The 22,517-nt window shown below is 43.5% G+C and overlaps 1 protein-coding gene across 3 annotated transcripts in view; it reads right to left on the bottom strand.

The window, feature by feature from the left end:
- LOC126478644 (spermine oxidase) overlaps nucleotides 1-22,517 on the bottom strand; it is a 174,222-nt gene that overhangs the window by 142,037 nt on the left and 9,668 nt on the right. For all 3 annotated transcript variants that reach the window (XM_050103720.1, XM_050103718.1, XM_050103719.1), the window contains exon 2: nucleotides 21,486-21,691. In XM_050103720.1, the coding sequence (XP_049959677.1) occupies nucleotides 21,486-21,630 (145 nt within the window). In that variant the 5' untranslated portion in view covers nucleotides 21,631-21,691. The remainder of the gene's footprint in view (nucleotides 1-21,485; nucleotides 21,692-22,517) is intronic.

The raw sequence follows: 22,517 nt of genomic DNA, 5'->3' as shown, positions 1-22,517 counted from the left end.
ATGTTTTCCTTCCCAACTTCTGTGATGGCCCTTTCTAGAGATGTCCATTTCTCTTCAACTGTACTGCCTACTGAGCTATTCCTTATTGCTGTATCTATAGCCTTAGAGAACTTCAAGCATATTTCATCATTCCTTAGTACTTCTGTATTCCACTTCTTTGCATATTGATTCTTCCTGATAATGTCTTAAACTTCAGCCTACTCTTGATCACTACTATATTGTGATTTGAGTCTCTACCTGCTCCTGGGTACACCTTACAATCCAGTATATGATTTTGGAACCTCTGTCTGACCATGATGTAATCTAACTGAAATCTTCTCATACCACCTGGCCTTTTCCAAGCTTTCTATTGCAGGTAAATGTATTTAAAATACATCTTCATTCACATCATTAGATTTGTATTCACAGAGGTAATATAATATATTCTATTTTGTATAGAACCACAAAAGCACTTGAGAATGTCCTAGAAGGTTGAAATTAGTTGCAAACAAATAAAATTGATGCATCAAGAGGAAAATTCCACCTACTTTTAATAATAACAATTATCGCACAGTTTTGAACATGGCTGCTTGGTTCAGTGACCTTTTATAAATTAAAATTGAAACAAATGAGCCCTCGGACACAATTTTTAGTCTTATTAACCAGGTTTCAACACTTGTAAGAGTGCCTTCATCAGAATTTAAACGTTTAAAGTGGTCTGTAACATAATTACAAATTTATGGGAAAAGAAATTTTTTTATATAAAAGTGTAAGTACTGACCAACAATACAAGACAGAGACAGTACTTACATGTCGCTTATAAAATAAATAACAGGACAGGAGGGCTTTAGTCACAATTTTTTTTTTTTAAATAGTGGCTATCCTTCATGCATTCTTTTTTAAAAAAAATGTGACTAAGGCCCTTCTGGCCTTATTCTATAAGTGACATGTAAGTACTGTCTCTGTCTTGTAATGTTAGTCAGTCTTACACTTTCATGTAAAAAATTTCTTTTCCTATAAATTAGTAATTATGTTAAAGACCACTTTAAATGTTTAAATTCTTGTTGAAACCTGGTTAATAACACTAAAAATTGTGACCAAGGGCTCATTTGTTTCAATTTTAAACAACAATTATTATTATTATTATTATTATTATTATTATATAATTAAAAACCTTTTCTCATTAGCCAGTCCAACAAATTACTGAATTATCTATACCTGTTCAAGATTTCAATAGTCCTGTTAGTATTATTTATTTACTAATATCAGAATATGGAGGATGGAGGAAAGTATGGGTATACCACCTGCAACAGGCCACACCTAATGAAGCATCGTGATGTTCCCACCAGTCTTTGGATAGATAACAGCTTTACCTTTACGAAAGTAGGCCTACAACAGTTATAAAATTTTAAAAAATCAACAGAAGAACAATATGGAGACTCTGATCACAGATCTACATCCAGTGATCTAAACTAGTTGAGTGCTGAATGCAAACCTTCATATTACAAATTAACAAGTGGTAATGCTCATTGTAAACAACCCTCTATTCTTATGACTAGAGACTGGATTATATGCATTTGAATGTTGTATATGCATTTGCACACATTTAGCTCCTTTTCACCATTTATTGCATATTTTAACTAAAAACTAGTGACAAGGCATATTTTCACTTTATGTTTACAATATTTGAAAAATTTAGATGGGTGTTCTGTAGCTCGAACTAGTTTTGATATCTCACAGATTGACCGTGACCTAGAACTGCATGCAATTGCTAACTGAGAGGCCACTGCCTAGTGAAACCATAACAGAAGAGAAACAACCACAGGCAGACAGAGTATATGATCCTGCACCCGTACCCTTGGTTAATCCCCTCTGCTATCATACTGCACGCGTCGGCAACAATTAAAATACGCAAGCTTTCAGTCACGCATACATTGTTTCAGTTTAGGTTCCTATTTACTTGTACACAGTTGAACGTGTTTATGATGTGTAGTGTGTAACATGTTTAACAGCATGCCACCCGAAAAAAGAAACATCATTTCGTGGATAGCTGACCATCCTGGAACATTTACATATGACAGAATTGTTTTATATTGTCGGGTTTGTGAGAAAAATGTTTCGTGCGAAGAAAGTTTCAAACAGATCAGCTTGACAAGATAAGTCTTCATATTGTAGGGATGCAGAGGAAAGGACCACAACAGTAACTTCTGACAACAGCAGGGTGCAGTAGCAGTGACTTGTCCAAAAGTAACCAAAAAGTCGGTTGCAAGCAATATTCCTCTTCACAAACTTACAAACCATATCTTCAAAGGCTTCCTGCACACATATTGCTTAAATCAAAATATGCCAGATGAATCAATACAGCAAAAAAATTACATACCAACAATTTACGTGAATGTTCTGGAAGAAATACGCATTGAGCTCAAGGACAGCATATCTGGATTTCAGTTGATGAAACTACATGCACTTGTGGCTGTTACATTGCAAATTTAATTGTTGGTGCTTTAAAAGACGAGCCTTCTTCTTCCTATTTAGCGGCCTGCTAAGAACTAGAAAAATAAATCATTCTACAATCTCCAGATTTGTGACTGAGGGTATTAGAAAAATATTTCCAGAATCTTCTGCAGATGAAAGGGTATTTGTGTTTATTTCAGATGCTGCTCCCTATATGATCTACGCATGAAAAGTCCTCTGACTATTTTATCTCAATTTGATTCATGTGATGTGCTTTCCTCATGAAGTACATCGTGTGGGGTACTGTCAAGTGGGGGGTGCCCCAGGGATCAGTGTTGGAGCCACTCCTGTTCCTTATTTATATAAATGATATGCCCACTAATATTACGGGTAACTCTAAAATATTCCTGTTTGCTGATGACATTAGCTTGGTAGTAAAAGATGTTGTGTGCAACACTGGCTTGGTTTCAAATAGTGCAGTACATGACCTAAGTTCATGCCTTGTAGAAAATAAACTAACGCTAAATCACAGTAAGACTCAGTTTTTACAGTTTCTAACACACAATTCAACAAAACCTGACATTTTAATTTCACAGAATGGGCATATGAATAGTGAAACTGAACAGTTCAAATTTCTAGGTGTTCAGATAGATAGTAAGCTGTTGTGGAAAGCCCACGTTCAGGATCTTGTCTGAAGACTTAATACTGCCATTTTTACTATTCGAACAGTATCAGAAGTGAGCGATCATTCAACATGAAAATTAGTCTACTTTGTTTATTTTCATTCACTATTGTTGTATGGTACTATATTTTGAGGTTAATTCTTTCCATTCTAAAAGGATATTTTCGGCTCATAAACGGGCAGTTCGGGCAATAAGTGGTGTTACAGTACTGGCCATTAAAATTGCTACATGAAGAAGAAATGCAGACGATAAACGGGTATTCATTGGACAAATATATTACACTAGAACTGACATGTGATTACATTTTCACGCAATTTGGGTGCTTAGATCCTGAGAAATCAGTACCCAGAACAACCACCTCTGGCCGTAATAATGGCCTTGATCCTTGATACACCTGGGCATTGAGTCAAACAGAGCTTGGATGGCATGTACTGGTACAGCTGCCCATGCAGCTTCAACACTATACTACAGTTCATCAAGAGTAGTGACTGGCGTTTTGTGATGAGCCAGTTGCTCAGCCACCATTGACCAGACGTTTTCAATTGGTGAGAGATCTGGAGAATATGGTGGCCAGGGCAGCAGTCGAACATTTTCTGAATCCAGAAAGGCCCGTACAGGACCTGCAACATGCAGTCGTGCATTATCCTGCTGAAATGTAGGGTTTCATAGGGACCGAATGAAGGGTAGAGCCACGGGTTGTAGCACATCTGAAATGTAACTTCCACTGTTCAAAGTGCCGTCAATGCGAACAAGAGGTGATCGAGACGTGTAACCAATGGCACCCCATACCATCACGCTGGGAAATGTGCATTCACCGTGATGTCGCCAAACACAGATGCGACCATCATGATGACGTTTTGCCATTCGTGCACCCAGGTTCATCATTGAGTACACCATCGCAGGCGCTTCTGTCTGTGATGCAGCGTCAAGGGTAACCGCAGCCATGGCCTACGAGCTGATGGTCCATGCTGCTGCAAAAGTTGTTGAACCGTTTGTGCAGATGGTTGTTGTCTTGCAAACATCCCCCATCTGTTGACTCAGGGATCGAGACGTGGTTGCACGATCCGTTACAGCCATGCGGATAAGATGCCTGTCATCTCGACTGCTAGTGATATGAGGCTGTTGGGATCCAGCACGGCATTCCGTATTACCCTCCTGAACCCACTGATTCCATGTTCTGCTAACACTCATTGGATCTCGACCAACGTGAGCAGCAATGTCGTGATACAATAAACCGATAGGCTACAATTCGACCTTTATCAAAGTCGGAAATGTGATGGTACACATTTCTCCTCCTCACAAGAGGCATCACAACAACATTTCACCAGGCAACGCCGGTCAACTGCTACTTGTGTATGAGAAATTGGTTGGAAACTTTCCTCATGTGAGCATGTTGTAGGTGTCGCCACCAGTTCCAACCTTGTATGACTGCTCTGAAAAGCTAATCATTTGCATATCACAGCATCTTCTTCCTGTCAGTTAAATTTCACCTCTGTAGCATGTCATCTTTGTGGTGTAGCAATTTTAATGGCCAGTAGTGTAGTTCACGAACCTTTTGTCGACCTCTGTTCACGAGTCTGGGTATTTTGACATTGGCCTCTCAATACGTATATTCCTTATTGTCGTTTCTTGTTACCAATATTAGTTCATTCCCAAGAATAAGCAGCTTTTGCTTGGTTAATACTTGGCAGAAATCAAACCTGCATTTGGATCGGACTTCCTTAACTCTTGTGCAAAAAGGTGTGCAGTATACTATAATCCACACACTTTCAAATCAAAACTGAAGAGTTTCTTCATGAGTCACTTCTTCTATTCTGTCAAGGAGTTCCTTGAAAAATTAAGCTGCTTCTTATTGTACTGCTGATAGCGTTTACTTAAACTTATGGACTGAATTTTTTAAGGTTCGTGAACATATATTTTTATCTGTATTACCTTTACGTTGTAATTTCATGTACTAACATGTTCCATGACCTTGGAGATTTGCTCCTCAATTTGGTCCTACGGAACTTGATGAGTAAATAAAATAAAATAAAGTATGTTTCACGTTTGTGAATGTAAATAAACTGATTTCATCCACAAAGAAAGTTTTCTAAAGGTTCCTGCTTGCATCAAGACTTACAAAGAAAAATTACCAAATGTGCCTTTACCCCCTGAGCCACTCGTAACTCGTTGGGGTACGTGGGTGGAAGCTGTGTTGTTTTACAATGAAAATTTTGAGGCCATTAGAGGGGCAGTAAATGACTTCAATAGTGCAGAGGCTTTGGAAGTTTGTCAGTGCAAGGAAGCTTTTAATTGATTCTGGTATTAAAAAAGACATTGCTGTGATAGCATTCGTTTTTCCCATATACCTGCAAGTATTAAGAAGCATGAAACTCGAGGTTTGGTGCTGAATGGATCTGTTCAGTTAATGAATAAAGTTATTCTAGTGAACCACTCACTGCCAGAGGTATTCTCAAGAAACCTTAAAGAAAAGTTTGAAAACATTTTAAAAAGTAACCCAGGCTTTGGATGCTTGTGCCAAATTGATAGTTTTGTGGCAGCCTGCCACACAGCCATGCGAATGCTAGAACTACTATTGCGGCCAACACAGCATTCATTCACGGGATGCGCATGCTGATTTGCCATTAGGTGAAGGCCCGGCAACGGCATGGCATGCACAGGACGTGTGAAGACAAAACGAGAGACAGTGTGAACCAGGCAACAAAACACGCCGAACGCATCACACTAAGAGCTGACCTACCTAGTCGCGAAGCACGTGGGTTGAGCGATCGCGGACTCCCCACACGTACACATGCAGAAGCCGGCCCATCTGTTTATGCAGCCGCTTCCGCCTCACCCGCGGAAAACGCCGCACTCCATGGATAGTGACGGGAGCTGGCCGTACCGAGACTTGCCCACGAGCACATGGGTACAGGACTTCTTGTGAAGTGTACACGCTCTGGACTGTGCACAGTTCTGCCTCAAGCTGTCAACCATGGTCACACAGTCGGCGATGGACTATATCAGGCTTGATTGTATGCATCTCAATCATTGTAATAAATGTGTTTGCCTCACACCGGTGTTTCATTTGTATTCAGTCACCTTGGCCTCCTCTGAGCAGTGTGCGGGGGTGTGACTATAGGGTTGCCTCATCGCACAAGTAATTCTAAGGGGAATTACAAGCAATTCCGCTACACTGGTGACCCCGACATGATCCAAAGGCCAACGCATGGTGAGAAACTTTTCTTTTTTACCATTTGCCATTCCACGAACTGCTTATCTACACTTATGACCTCGTGCAATGATGATTTCTTTTTGTGAACCACAGTCGTGCGTGAATGAGAGCTAACCAGTGATTTTTGTCTTAAAATTTTGTGTGAATTTGTCTAGTATCGTGTAACACGGCAACCGCAGAGGAGTTGGAAAGGAAAGTCCAGGACCTGCTAAGGCGCAGCCAGGCTCTGGAGGCTGAGCTATGGGCATGAACAGCCCACATGCCACGAACTGCTTATCTACACTTATGACCTCGTGCAATGATGATTTCTTTTTGTGAACCACAGTTGTGCGTGAATGAGAGCTAACCAGTGATTTTTGTCTTAAAATTTTGTGTGAATTTGTCTAGTATCGTGTAACACAGCAACCGCAGAGGAGTTGGAAAGGAAAGTCCAGGACCTGCTAAAGTGCAGCCAGGCTCTGGAGGCTGAGCTATGGGCATGAACAGCCCACGAGGAGCTGGCCTTTGAAAATTCACACGAGCACACTACTGTCGAACTGGCAAACCCTACAACAAGCATGGGGCGCCTGTTAATTAGGCTACTGCCATTGCGGCCACATGATCCATTCCTGTGGTTTAGCCAGGTGGAGGCAGTGTTCTATAGCTACAACGTGACGTGCGAGCTCACGAAATTTGCCATGTTGTAAGCCAGCTCAACCAGAATGTCACTGTTGAAGTGTGAGACATTATCACCATCCCAGAAACACAGTCCTCATATAACCAGCTGAAGGACGGACTAATCTGCTGTATTTCAACATTGCAGGAGCAACGGGTGCATCAGCTGTTGCAGCATCAAGAATGCAGTGACAAGAGGCCCTCACAGTTGCTGTGCCATCTCTGGGGCCTGGAGCAGCCCAATATGGTCCCGGGTTCACTATTACATGCCATCTGGGTGCGCAGCCTGCCAACACATGTACAAGTAGTGATTGCAGCCCTGCCTGAGATGGAGTTGGACGGCGTAGCGACCTGGCCGACAGAGTCCTCAATGCGCTCACAATGGCGTGAAACACCACCACCTCTGCAGCCTGTGCTGCCATAGAACTGGCACCAATGCTCGGCCCATGTCAAAATGCTGTCCCCAGCCACACTGCAGTGGATGCCAGGCTCCACACTGTAGTTCGCGACTTGGCTGCCCAGGTAGCATAACTAACCATGCAGGTTGAGTGCTTGGCGCGTTCACCGCTAGAGCGCAGAGGGAACTGCAGTGACAGCCGTTCCGTATTCGGACGATGCTACCCAAACCACAGTAGCTGGCCTGGCGGTACATCACTGACATCCAAGCTGATGCCCGATGGCTACTGCTGGTACCAAGCCCACTTTGGCAATGACACGACAAACTGCGGGCCACCGTGCTTGCACCCAAATGCCAATTGCAGCCGGAATTAGACGCACCCATCTGTGGTGCCATATCAAGGCATCTCTACACAGCAGAGTGGGATGACAGTGTCAGCTACCTAGTAGAAATGGGCTCCGACCTGCCTATGTACCCACAATCTATGCTCAGGGATAAAAGATCAGCTGAGGAACTGTCAATGGCTGCAGCTAACAATTTTGCAATAAAAACGTATGGCATGCACTACCAAGAATTGAACCTCAGGCTGCATCACATACTCATGTGGACATTTACTGTGGCAGACTTCAACAAGCCAATCCTGGGCACGGACTTTCTGGTGCACTTCAATTTGTGAGCCGATACAGTGAATGCCCAGTTGATCAACTCCATGACCGTGCTGAAGATAGAGGGACAGCGGCGATACACGCTGCCTTCTTCAACGTGATATTAGTGCAGTTCTCTAGTCCCCACACCTGCGTACTAGACCAATTTCCGAAATTGACTCGACCTCCTGGCACACGAAAAAAAGTCAAACATTCCACGGCGTGCCACATATTAACCACAACTGGTCCACCCAGCTCAAACCGACCACCTTGCCTTACCCCCAAATGGCTCGCTATAGCTACAGCCGAATTCAAAGCTATGCTGTCAGAAGACATCATCCGCCTGTCAAGCAGTCCCTGGTCTTCTGCCTTGCATCTCGCTTGAAAAAAGGACAATTTGTGCTGTCCATGCAGCGACTACCATGTGCTAAACATGCAAACGGTGCCAGATCACTACCTGCTACCACACCTGCAGGACTTCAGCCACACTCTGGCGGGGTCAGTACTGTACAGCAAGATTGACTGTGTGAAGGCATTTACACAGATCCCCACATTGCCTAAGGATGTTCCAAAAACGTCAATAGCGACACCCTTTGGATTGTTTGAGATCTTCTTTATGACTTTCTGACTCAGAAATGCGCCCCAGGCTTGGCAGCGTTTCCTGGACAGTGTGCTACGAGTCCTACTGTGGTGCTTTGCGTACCTCAACGACATCCTGATGTTTTTGAGGTCACCCAAGCTCCACCGCCAACACCTGACAACTGTTTTCCAGCGTCTCAGCAAAGCCAGAATCGTCATCAATCCAGCAAAGTGCGTGTTTGGAGTCGCTGAGATAGAATTCCTCGGACACCTCGCCAAACCCAGAAGACGAAAACCACTCCCTGGAAAGGTACGAGTGATCGTGGAGATGCTTCGTCCACAGATTTACAAAGAATTACGTCTTCACCTGGGGGTGCTGAATTTTTCCCGACATCACATACTGAACACTGCTGCTGTCCCGGAACCTCTGACTGCAGCCCTACAAGGCCCAACAGCAAGAAGGAAGACTCCCTGGACGGACACACTGGAGAAAAAGTTTCAACAATTCAAAACACGACCTTGCAGAAGCGACACTACTTGTGCACCCAGTGCACGACGCAGAGCTAGCCATTGTAGTAGATGCCAGGCAGACAGCTATAGGCGCGGCGTTAAAAGAACGCACCAGCAACAGCTGGCAGCCACGCACCTTCTTCTCCAGGAAGCTCTTGGAATCGCAGCACCTTTGGAACGCTTATGACTGTGAGCTACTAGCAATATTCGAGGCTGTGAAACACTTCCGCCCATCTGTTGAAGCTAGTTCTTTCACTATATTTATGGACCATAAATCGATCACACATGCGTTCGTGAACAATCACAATACATGTATACCATGCCAGTTTCGGTAACTGGAGTACATCTCGCAGTTCTCCACAGACATCCGCCACATCTCTGGCATTGACAACATCATGACTGACTGTCTATCTCGTGCGTGTGCCATCATCTCTCCCCCTGTGAATTTTGAGGACGTTTCCAATTAACAGAAGAGTGATGATGAACTAAATAGCCTCCGCCACAATGCCTCCAGCGGCCTACAACTTGAACTGGTGCCTGTGCCTGGCTCTGATCACAAGATCTGGTGCAACACTTCGACAGGCATGCAGCAGCCGTTTCTCCCCGAGAAATTCCAGCGCAGCACCTTCGACCATTTCCACAGACTCTCGCACTCCAGTGTCAACAGCACTACGTCGCTCGTGGTCGCATGTTTCGTCTGGCCAGGGATGCGGAAAGACTGCCATCAGTGTGCACGCGCCTGCATTGCACGCCAGCAACACACCCACATGTCCATCGGCACATTCCGCAATGTGACAGGGTGCTTCGCGCACGTTCTCGTGGATGTTGTGGGTCCTCTGCCCTCGTCCCATGGCAAGTGCTACCTGCTGACCATGGTAGACCATTTTACACGCTGACCGGAAGTGACGCCGATTGCAGACATCACCACCGAGACAGTCACCACCGCCTTCGTCGAAACGTGGGTGCTCCACCTCGGCTGCCTCAGTCACGTGACCACTGACTGCAGCCGCCAGTTCGACTGCGTGCTGTTCACACACATCGCCTGACAGTGTGGAGTGCAGCTGCAAAAAATGAGAAGCTACCATCTGGCGTCCAATGGCATGGTAGAGAGGCTCCACAGGATGCTAAAACTGCCTTAACTTGCTGTGACACGACTTGGACAGAGGCACTTCCCCTGGTACTGCTCAGCCTATAAGTTACTCCCAAGGAGGAAATCAGCGCATTATCCTCTGACCTCGTATATGGGCAGTCACTGGCTATTCCAGGGGACTTTGTGGAGGAAGCACCACTGCCGCAAGACCATTCCGCCCCACCACTGGTAGAATGTTTACGCGCATACATGGCTGGCCTCTGACTGCACACGCCGACACGGCATGGTAAAGGCAAAGTGTTTGTGCACACCAACCTGCAATATTGCAGCCACACCATGTTGCACACCGACGCCGCACAGCCACCATTTCGGCCTGCATACTCAGGACTGCAGTGCGTCATCGCCCACGGCGACAGAACACTGGAGCTCGAGGTCAACAGCAAGCTGATGAAGGTCACCATTGATAATGTCAAACCAGCTTATGTTTAACCCGCTCCCAACGCCGCACACTTCTATGACCCCGTGGAAGATGTAACTGCCGATGAAGCTTCCCGTACTGGCAGCACCCGTACCCACCGGCAACAAGGACACACAGACGCCACCAGCTGTCATCCTGCTGCCAGCTGTCACTGCGCCGCCATTTGCGCCTCACCCCGGCCAGCCAGCGCAGAGTCCCGAAGTATCCCCACCACAGCTGCCACTGGATGAAGTCACGTGCTTCGGCTGGTGCATCCATTTCAAACACTGTGTTGGGTGACAATTGTGCCACACAACCAGACACCGAACAGGGGAGAACCCAGTGCACCAGCCACCGCCTGCTGGTGAGACCCTGTCTCCATTAGGCTGCCTCATCACTGAGCCATTACCAGTCGAGCCGAGGACTCCGCCGCCCTTGTCACCAGTTGTGTATCCATCGGTGCTTCTGGGACCACATCTGCACTGTGTAGCCCCCTCCACGTCAGGCATCGAGGCAGGTTTCCCTCATGCCAGTCCCCACAATCACAGCCACATCCACGATGAGATGCCTCCACCACACTGGGCGTCAAGGCAGTCCTACTCCTGCGCTGGTTACCGTAGCCATTTCACCGTCGAGCTCCAGATTTTCCCCCCATACCGCTGGATGCATCCGTAGCAGTTCCAGGACTCACACACTAGTCGCGCCATCACAGAGCCATGTAAACGGATGCCCCATGCCGGGCAATGCTTCAGACAGTTCAGAGCCAGTGCCATCTGCTGCTCCTGTCATAGCCCCTGCATGTGGGACATGCTCCAACTTGGCAACCAAAACCTCTCAGACAAACAGAAGCTAAACTATGTCAAAGTTAGCGGTCAGTGAATTAGAAAGTAAAATTCTATGTACCGACTTGACAGAAAATCCTAGGAGGTTCTGGTCTTACGTTAAATCAGTAAATGGATTCAAACAGCATATCCAGACACTCTGGGATGATAATGGCATTGAAACAGGGGATGACACGTGTAAAGCTGAAATACTAAACACCTTTCTCCAAAGCTGTTTCACAGAGGAAGACCGCACTGCAGTTTCTTCTCTAAATCATCGCATGAACGGAAAAATGGCTGACATCGAAATAAGTGTCCAAGGAATAGAAAAGCAACTGAAATCACTCAACAGAGGAAAGTCCACTGGACCTGACGGGATACCAATTCGATTCTACACAGAGTATGTGAAAGAACTTGCCCCCCTTCTAACAGCCGTGTACCGCAAGTCTCTAGAGGAACGAAAGCTTACAAATGATTGGAAAAGAGCACAGGTAGTTGCAGTATTCAAGAAGGGTCGTTGAGCAGATGCACAAAACTATAGGCCTACATCTCTGACATTAATCTGTTGTAGAATTTTAGAACATGTTTTTTGCTCACGTATCATGTCATTTCTGGAAACCCAGAATCTACTCTGTAGGAATCAACTTGGATTCCGGAAACAGCGATTGTCTGAGACCCAACTTACTTTATTTGTTCATGAGGCCCAGAAAACATTAGATACAGGCTCCCAGGTAGATTCCATTTTCCTTGACTTCCGGAAGGCATTCAATGCAGTTCTGCACTGTCACCTGATAAACAAAGTAAGAGCCTATGGAATATCAGACCAACTGTGTGGCTGGATTGAAGAGTTTTTAGCAAACAGAACACAGCATGTTGTTCTCAATGGAGAGACGTCTGCAGACAATAAAGTAACCCCTGGAGTGCCACAGGGGAGTGTTATGGGACCATTGCTTTTCACAATATATATAAATTACCTAGTAGATAGTGTTGGAAGTTCCATGCGGCTTTTCGTGGATGATGCTGTAGTATACAGAGAAGTTGCAGCATTAGAAAATTGCAGTGTAATGCAGGAAGATCTGCAGCGGATAGGCAGTTGTTGCAGGGAGTGGTAACTGACCCTTAACATAGACAAATGTAATGCATTGCAAATACATAGAAAGAAGGATCCTTTATTGTATGATTATATGATAGCAGAACAAACACTGGTAGGAGCTACTTCTATAAAATATCTGGGAGTATGTGTACGGAATGATTTGAAGTGGAATGATCATATAAAATTAATTGTTGGTAAGGTGGGTGCCAGGTTGAGATTCATTGGGAGACCTTAGAAAATGTAGTCCATTAACAAAGGAGGTGGCTTACAAAACACTCATTCAACCTATACTTGAGTATTGCTCATCAGTGTGGGATTCATACCAGGTCGGGTTGACAGATGAGATAGAGAAGATCCAAAGAAGAGCGGCGCGTTTCATCACAGGTTTATTTGGTAAGCGTGATAGCATTACGGAGATGTTTAACAAACTCAAGTGGCAGACTCTGCAAGAGAGGCGCTCTGCATCGCGGTGTAGCTTGCTGTCCAGGTTTTGAGAGGGTGCGTTTCTGGATGAGGTATCGAATATATTGCTTCCCCCTACTTATACCTCCCAAGGAGATCATGAATGTAAAATTAGAGAGATTCGAGCGCGCATGGAGGCTTTCCAGCAGTCGTTGCTCCCGCGTACCATACGCAACTGGAACAGGAAAGGGAGGTAATGACAGTGGCACGTAAAGTGCCCTCCGCCACACACCGTTAGGTGGCTTGTGGAGTATAAAAGTAGATGTAGAAATGTAGATATAGATGTGTCCAGCAGTACTGCCTGCCGTCGCTGCCACTAACCGTCATGAAAGGACTCGCCACCACGTGCCAGCCAGCACTGCGCATTGATGTCACCAGCCACTGCCCTATCGCTGCTCTACCAGATGGCAGCCATTGCGCTGCTGCTGACGCCACCACACAGTGTGCGAATTATGACAGGATGAAGTTGTAGACTGATGGCTGCACTGTCACACAGCTCCTGAGCTCCACTCCCCAAGGGGAGATCTGTGTGGCGGCCAGCTGCACAGACGTGCGAATGCTAGAACTACTATCACAGCCAACACAGCATTCGCAGCGTGTGCGCACCAAGTTACCATTAGCAGAAAGCCTGGCAATGGCATGGTGCATCCCGGACGTGTGAAGACAAAGCGAGAGACAGTGCGAGCCAGGCATCGGAACACACTGGACACATCGCACGAAGAGCTGTCCTGCCTCGCCGCGAAGCACGTGGGTCGAGCGATCGCGGACTCCCCACACGGACACATACAGAAGCTGGCCCGTCCGTTTATGCAGCTGCTTCTGCCTCGCCCATGAAAAACACCGCACTACATGGTTAAAGCCAGGAGCCGGCTATATCAAGACTTGCCCATGAGCACATGGCTATGCGACGTCATGTGGAGTGCACACTCTCCGGATTGCGCACAGCTCCGCCTCAAGCCGTCAACCATGATCACGCAGTCAGTGATGGACTATATCAGGTTCAGTTGTACACATATCAATCATTGTAATAAATGTGTTTGCCTCACACAGGTGTTTCAATTGTATTCAGTCACCTTGGCCTCCTCTGAGCAGAGTGCGTGGGCGTAACTATAGGTTTGCCTCGTCACACAAATAATCGTAAGTGAAATTACAAGCAATCCCACTACAGTTTTATTAATAGGATGGGTGAACTTTTACCAGAAACAATAGGTGCCAACATAGCACCCAAATTGAAATACCGCCCAGTTACCTCAGTTGATGTAGAACAGTCCTTCTCTGCACATAAAAATGTTTTGAGTAATCGAAGACACAATCTGACACTGAACATTTGGAACATTACTTGGGCATTTATGTTTACAATAGTAGAAAAATATAAAATAAATTGTAAATAATGCTTTGGTCCAAAAGTATTAATTAAATTTAATACTGTTCAAAAAAATTCATAATTGCATGCTGTTTTTTATATAAAATTTTAAAGAGTTTTTGTTGGTGCCCCTCTGCATGCGATATATCTCGAAGTTGGTCCTTTACATATTGATTGTTTCACTGTGACTCACTTGCATTGCATCTGATTGTTACAATACATAGCAAAGAAGGAACAATTCTTGAAACACAGTATACATCCCCATCTTGTAAGTTTTTAGAAAATAATCCCAGAAAGACCCCCTTCCCAATCTCTACTAGTAAGTATTCAGGAAATGATGCCAGTGTTCTAAATATACCTATTTTTCTTGTGGCCAGCACTCTTCCTCATAACTGATTTGCACAGGTTCAACTTTGAGATACAAAGTGCACAGTAACTACCATGTTTTTTTTATTATTTGATCTTACATATTTCAACATTTTTCATGCATTTTTAAGCACTTTTCATGCATAAATGCATGTATATTTTAAGGTTTTTATGATGCACATAATTCAGTCTCTACTTATAATGTATATTGGTGTTGTTGTATGAGAATAAAGAGTACAGACATGCAGATATGAATCCAGGCATAATACAGGAGTGACAGATATTACTTACATACTTTTTTTTCACCTCCCTAAAGGTTTTCTTTAATCATGGGACCTATAGAACACGATAAATGCACACATCTGTGGGAAAATGGACAGTAAATGTATACTGAAAGTTGTAGAAGAATCAAGCTACAATATCTACATCAGTCGCTGAATTGTCAAAAGATTTACCACATGGGATATGTTGCAGATTATTGGGAAGATGTTATTAGAAGCCAACATAGCATTGTGTCTACCATCAAAAACACTAATAGGTCTGTGACTGTTTGTAATCTTTATGAACAATGTTGTAAACGGCGTTAGTAGTGAAAGACTCAATTCCAGGTATAGGTCCGGCACACATGATTCACTCATCACATATAATGAGTGCAATGCATACTCTGGATAGAGTAAGAGCATTGTGTCTTATCAAGAAAACTGTTATGAAATGTATTGTGTTGGATGGGTATAAGACGCTCAACAGTGCAATCATTAGTGTTCAACCCGATGAAATGTAGGAAACTTTCAAAATATTTGTTCTTTATCACTCTCCGTGTGTTTTAACAGAACTTAACAGGCAGATGTAAACAAGGAAAACAATTTGGATATTATGCAGGTATGAAATCATTTATGCATCACAAGAAGCAATTATCATGGCCACAAATTTATGAGAAACTTGTTTCTATATAAGACTTGCACCACCAATCACAGGTGCTGGACCTTAAAACTCAGGCACTCCAATCATTGAACTTCTGTTTTATCTAGTCGGCATGCTCCTCAGTTTGTGTTGCCTCTCATTTTGCCCTCATAGTTTATCCATCTGCCTTTTCTACATATGACGAGTCCATTGAGGAATGGGACACATATGAATATGAGAAATGCTTGTAACAACACTATCAAGCTTTTGCAATTAGTGATACTATTTGATGTCATGCCTTGTACCTTGCATGGATATCACCAAGAATGTGTCAAGTTCTATGTCTGCTCGCCCCTTAGCAGGATCAGTCTTCTTTAACATTTGGTCACATGTGTGAACTTCTTTCAAAATACTACTGTAAATGTACTCATGTTACTGCATTCCAGATTGAGTTTTACCGCTATAGGAAGCAAACACATCAGTCATATTGAGCATGGGTGGCTGAACTCCATCGATTAAGTTGTCATTGACGTTTTGGATCCACCGTGCATAAAGAGCTGTAAGCTGATCAGATGGTGAGAGATGCTATCATTTGTTTAGTTTTGGATTGTGAGGTACGAGAGCATGCCCTCCAGTGTGAAAATCCATCCCTCTCTGAGGTTTTCATGATTGCACATCCATTCAAGGAGTCACGAGCCGCAGCTAACCAAATTGACTCACGGCATGAGGTATCAGGAATCCACACCTCTCCTCCACACCAAGCATCAGATAGTTCACAGCAGGAAGACATGATTACAGCATCAAGGCAGCTGGCCTTGCGCCCAGCAGCAGCCGCACCGACACTGTAAACAGCCAGTAAAGAGCAATGTACACATTCCATGCTTCCATGCTGCCCTTATTGTTTCATTAGCCATGAGCATCCAGACTACTCAAAATGCTGAGCTACCTATAATAATTGCAACAAAAAAGGTCACATTGCTTTTGTTTGTAATGCAAAAATTCAACACAATGATGCTGATCCGGATATGGATGTAAACATTGCATCGGCTATTTCTGTTACGCCAAACAAGCTTTTCACAGATGTTATGGTTTTTCATTAAGTTCTGCACTTGCAAATAGGCACAGGAGCTGGGGTAACCTTGTCAAACTCATAAACTTATAAGGACTTGAGCTCCCCTCTGCTTCTTCCTGCATCACGAAAATTAGTAAATTATAGTAAACAGAGTATTCCACCAATTCTCTGACCCAATGACCTACAAGTCAGTAGTCCAGTCGCTTTCATTTCTTATTGTAGATAATGCACACAGGGAGAATCATTTTGGATTAGATGCTATGCAGTTGTTTGGTTTTACCATTTTAGGTGAAGTGAATTTAGTGTCTGAACAAGTGCCATATACATAATTAGATGCATTATGTAATGAGTTTTCCTCTTTGTTCTCTCCTGGTTGAAGTGTGCCAACAATTTTGAAGTGCACATTGCCATGAAACCTTCTGCTCTGCCTGATTTTTTCTGGGCCTGTCTGATTCCAGTGGCAATTAGGGAACAAATCAAAGATCAATTAGATCGCCTCACAAACTCTCGCATTATTCAACCTATTGCATCAAGTAAGTTTATGTGAATGCACATCTATAGTGGATACAGACCTGATACCTTAACCAGACAAAGTGTTTGCAAATTTATCAGATGGTCAACATTTCTCAAAAACTAACTTGTCAGATGGCTATTTACAACTTCCTTTAGATACAGAGTCACAACATATGTTAACTGTCAATACCCCTTTTGAACTGTACGAATACTTGTGGTTGCCTTTTGGAGTCACCAGCGCATCATTATTTTTTGTTTTTAGGAACAACTTACACTTAAGCTGAGGCAAGTTGTGCAAACTACTTGAATGACATTGTATTTTTGGCGCCTCCACTGAGGAACATTTACAAAATCTCCATACACTTTTTTTCCTGTCCTCCAAGTGTAATTTTGAAAAATGTCAATTTTTTTCAACCTTCTACCATTTATCTTGGGTTTGAAGTTTCTCATGAGGGTCTCAAACCCCTGCATCACCATGTTTCTGCTATTGTGTCACTTCCATGGCTTATGTCAGTCAAAGAACTTCAGGTTTTTCTAGGCAAGTCGCCTACTAGCATAAATTTTTGCCCGAGGCAGCGACAATTTTATAGTTCTTACATGTAAAGGGACTCAGTTTCACTATTCAGCAGCTTGTGAAACTGCATTTTCCACCCTTAAGACCCTGTTGCAGTCTTTGCCCTACTTAGTGGTGTACCAACGAGACCTCCACTTGTGCCTTGCGATGGACACTTTGCAGTATGGGTTGGGGGCAGTACTGCCTCATAGGTATCCTGATGGCTCCAAGTAGCCTCTTGCTCGTGCCTCAAAAATGCCAACTCCCACTCAAACTAGGTACTCTCAGATAGAAATGGAAGCTCTGGCCATTGTATATGTTGTGCAGAAATTCCATGTTTTCCTCTGTGGTACCAATTCCATCCTGTCACCGATCACAAATCATTGGTTTCCTTATCAGTCCTTCTGCATCATTACCAGATAAAGCAGCACATTGCCTTCAACATTGGGCTCTTTTCCTTTCACGTAACAACTATGAGATTCATTTCTGCCCTACAAATCACCACACAAATCCCGATGCTTTGTCCAGATGCAGGATTTGATCAAATTGCTTTATTCCCACACTGATGTCAGCACACAGCAGACAGTTGCCGGTTTTCCTGTAACTAGCTGACGAATCATGAAGACCATCAGATGATGATGTTATGCACCTCGTAACCTCCTGCTCACAGTGTGCAATGCACAAAGCAGTTCCCTAGGCATAATTGTCTCCCTGGCCAATGTCATAAAATGCATGGGACCATATACATGTGGATTTCTCTGGCCCTTTTCTCAAGGCTTATTGGCTGTTGGTTGTTGATGCATATTGTCATTTCCTATATGTCATTCATTGTGTTTCCACATCCACAACTACCTCAATCACAACCATGTCCAAAATTTTTCACTGGAAGGCTTGCCCACAATGTTAGTGACCAATAATGGTCCACAATTTTCATCACAAGAGTTTGCAGCATTTTCCAATTTCCGTTATATGTGTCAGATCCTTGCCCTGCCATTCTATCCACAATCTAACTTGAAGGTTAACATTTGAACATTTACACCTACTGTTAATGTTCAAAACAAATGAAAAAGTATGTTTCCAACTCTTCATCCAACATTACTTTAGATAGGTTTCCCTCCTCGTAAGGTTTAATGCCGTTTGGCAAGAAGAGCCCAACAGAGCTAGTCCATGGGCTCCAGCCAAGGACACTGCTACACCTTCTGCATTCTCCACCTGGACATAAACTCATGCAGCTGCCATGCCTCTTCCAGCTGGGTGTGGCTGTCTGGGCACATGGTTTAAACATAGCCCTAAATGGATTCGGCTGTCATTGCCTGATGCCAGGGATGGCATCTCTGTGACATCCACACAGAGGATGGCCTGTGCCTGAGGCACCATGATGAGCTGCACCTTCATGGACAGCCGGGTGCCCACTAATGTCACATCATCACCTCTGAGCTCGTCCACATTGGTTGTCACATCATCACATCACCTACTGCTGCCATTTCTCCACTCCCACGCGGGCAAGGGCATTGGTCCTCCATGGTCAAACCAGCAGTTCCTCTATTGCTTCTGACACCAGCGTCAGGGATTCCACTGCTCTTTCCTGTGCAACCAAAGATACCACTATCATCAGCACTACAAGCACCATTACCAGAGCCTGAGGTCAACATGGAAACAGCGCAGGCGTCACCTGTGTTGTCATATGGTTGGACATGGGAAGGTGGATGCAGAATGTGTTCATGCTCAAAGCACTTCAGGCCCCAAACTCCCACTGCAGCTCGGCACCTTAGCCAGAGTCCAGCAGGCAAGGAGGTCAGCATGGACCAGGAATCAGTGATCTCCCTTAGAGAGGAAGAATGCAGTGATGCGTGCACATACTTTCAAAAGGCTGCACGTACCAGTACTACATCATCTGCAGAGGGCATCTCAGACTTCTGTGTGCATCAGAGCCCACCATGGGAATCAGTGTATTTAAGGATAGCAAAGCTATGCTCGGCTACGCTCTATGTGTATTGCTACAGTTCTTTGTGTACATAACTGGTTCTTGATGACTGTTACTTAAGTACTGTGTTCAAGTTGTTAATGCTACCATGGAATAAAGTTGTTCAGTCAACTGGTTGTGTTGTACTTACATCTAACTACAACAAGCTACAGTAGAAGGAAATTTCTCAGAGGAGTCTGTGAATGTATGACACAACAATGAATTGGAGGCAACACTGGAAAGCTTTACAATGAAACTGAAGACTACAAACAAATGAAAGGTATAAACAGCACTGAAGAGATGAGTGAAATAGGTACTAGTGTCACTGATGTTGAGAAACACCTGAAATCATTAAAACTGAACAAAGCTCCAGGCCCCAACAGAACACCAATCAGATTCCATACTGAATATACAGCTGAGTTATTCCCTCTTTTAGCTACAATGTACCATAGCTCCCTTGAACAAAAACCAAGCCCAGTACGTGGAAGTAAGTACAGTTCACATCTGTCTAGAGAAGGATAGCAGAACTGATTCACATAACTACTGTTCAGTATCCTTGACACTGATTCATTGTAGAATCTTTTAACACATTCTGAGCTTAAATGTAATGAAATATCTTGAACAGAGTGACCTACCCAATGCCTAACAGCATAGATTCTGAAAGCATAATTCATTTGAAACCCAACTCACACTTTGCTCACATGAAGTACTGAAAGCCATGGGTCAAGGTAGATGCAGTATTCCTCAATTACAGAAAAACATTTGACTCAGTACTACATCTACACTTATGAAAAGTATTATCATATGTGGTACAGAGAAAGATTTGCAACTGGATTGAGGATTTCTTGGTAGGGAGGACACTGCATGTTATTTTGGACGAAGAGTCATCGACAGATGTAGAATTAACTTTGGGTTTCCCCCGGGAAGTATGTTGAGACCACTGCTGTCCATGCTGTGTATTAATGACCTAGTAGACAATATTAATAGTAACCTCAGACTTTTTGCAAAAGTGGAAGTTGTATGTAATAAACCACTGTCTGAAAGAAGCTGCAGAAATCTTCAGTAGGATCTTGATCAGATTTAGGTGACGTAAAGATTTCTTTAAATGTTGAGAATTGGAAAATTTGGCACTTCACAAAATGAAAAAAAAGTATCCTATGACTATAATACCAAGGAATCACAATTGCAATCAGTCAACTCATACAAATGTCTGCATGCAACAGTTTGTATGGATACGAAATGTAATGATCATACAGTCTGTCATAAGTGAAGCAAATGGCAGATTGCAGTTTACTGAAAGAGAAATGCAATCAGTCTTCAGAGGGGATGGCATATAAAACACTCATGTGATCCATCTTAGAATACTGCTGATGTGTGTGGGATGCATACCAGATAGGGCTAACAGGTGAATTTGAATGGATACCAAGAAAGACTTGCCCACATATCTGAATGAGCATTGTCCTTGGTGGATGGGATATGTGGAATGATGGATGGATGGATGGATGGATGGATGGATGTTCTCTCTTACTCTTAAATAAATCAGCTCTGATTCTACACCAGATATTGGTATTTATAGGAATACATGTTCATGCACAGAGTTACCTGTTTTATGACTCCCAGAACTCATGAGTTGACATCTTTTCAAAATAATAATTTATGCAATATAAAACACATTTTCAACAATGATAAGAAATATTCAGTCAATGTTCTATACTAACAGAAATCTACACTGTGCACCCGTCCACCAATGCGGTCCTCTGCTTCCAGAACCACAAAATCATTCATTCCTCGCTCTAGGAGACGACAAGCTGCAGCAATTCCTGCGGCTCCCGCACCAATGATTACTGCCTTTGTGGATATCATCTTGACAGAATGTTTGACCAGCAGTTGACAGGAAGTAAAGAATAAAGAGAAACCACTTCTCCTGTAAAAGTACAAGAACTATCAGTAGAATAAAATTTTATGTACTACTAAGATTTTTCTTGATAAATATCTGTAACAAGTTAATAATATAGTGTTACTGTGGATTCAGTTCTTCCATCACATTCAAGTTGTTCTAATTCTCCCATTTATGGATTAGAGAGTACTGTCTGTGCCTCAAAAGACAAAAAGAAAAAGTAGTGTTGGGAATAAATTGTTAATGTAATACGAGTAATAACTGAATTCTGGCAGGCTACATTGTGACAAATACAGTGCGCGGCAGCGTTCATAGTGGGATATTCAAAACACACCATCAGGCAGTAGCTGTAATTTATTTATTACCTCTTATGTCAATTAATAGTTAAAGGTATGCCATCTGCTAATGTGTAGGTCATTGTCCACTACGTGAGTTACTTTTTGAATACGACTCCTGTCAAATGATGCCCCCTCTGCACAACACGTTCATCTAGGTGGAATTAGAAGATTTCCATAACTCGGCGTAATGTATTCCCTGGGACACTGCCAACAGCAATTCTGATGTGATCCTCCAACTCAGGAATGGTGGCATAATGTGTTAGGAACACTTCTTGCTTCAGGTAGCCCCAAAGGAAAAAGTCTGCACATGACAGGTGAGGTGAGCGAGGCGGCCAGGAAATGTTACCAAAACAGGAAATTACTCTACTGGGAAATATCTGTCGCAAGAAATCCATACAAATTCTGGCTGTATGCGAGGTCACTCCATCTTGTTGAAACCATAATTGTTCCACATCCACATCGACCATACCTAATTGGGGAAGAACGAGGTCTTGCAGCATCTTTAGGTAGCATTC

This window comes from Schistocerca serialis, chromosome 1, assembly GCF_023864345.2.
Source record: "Schistocerca serialis cubense isolate TAMUIC-IGC-003099 chromosome 1, iqSchSeri2.2, whole genome shotgun sequence".
Lineage (NCBI taxonomy): Eukaryota > Metazoa > Arthropoda > Insecta > Orthoptera > Acrididae > Schistocerca > Schistocerca serialis.
This window is presented reverse-complemented; position numbering and strand designations above follow the sequence as displayed.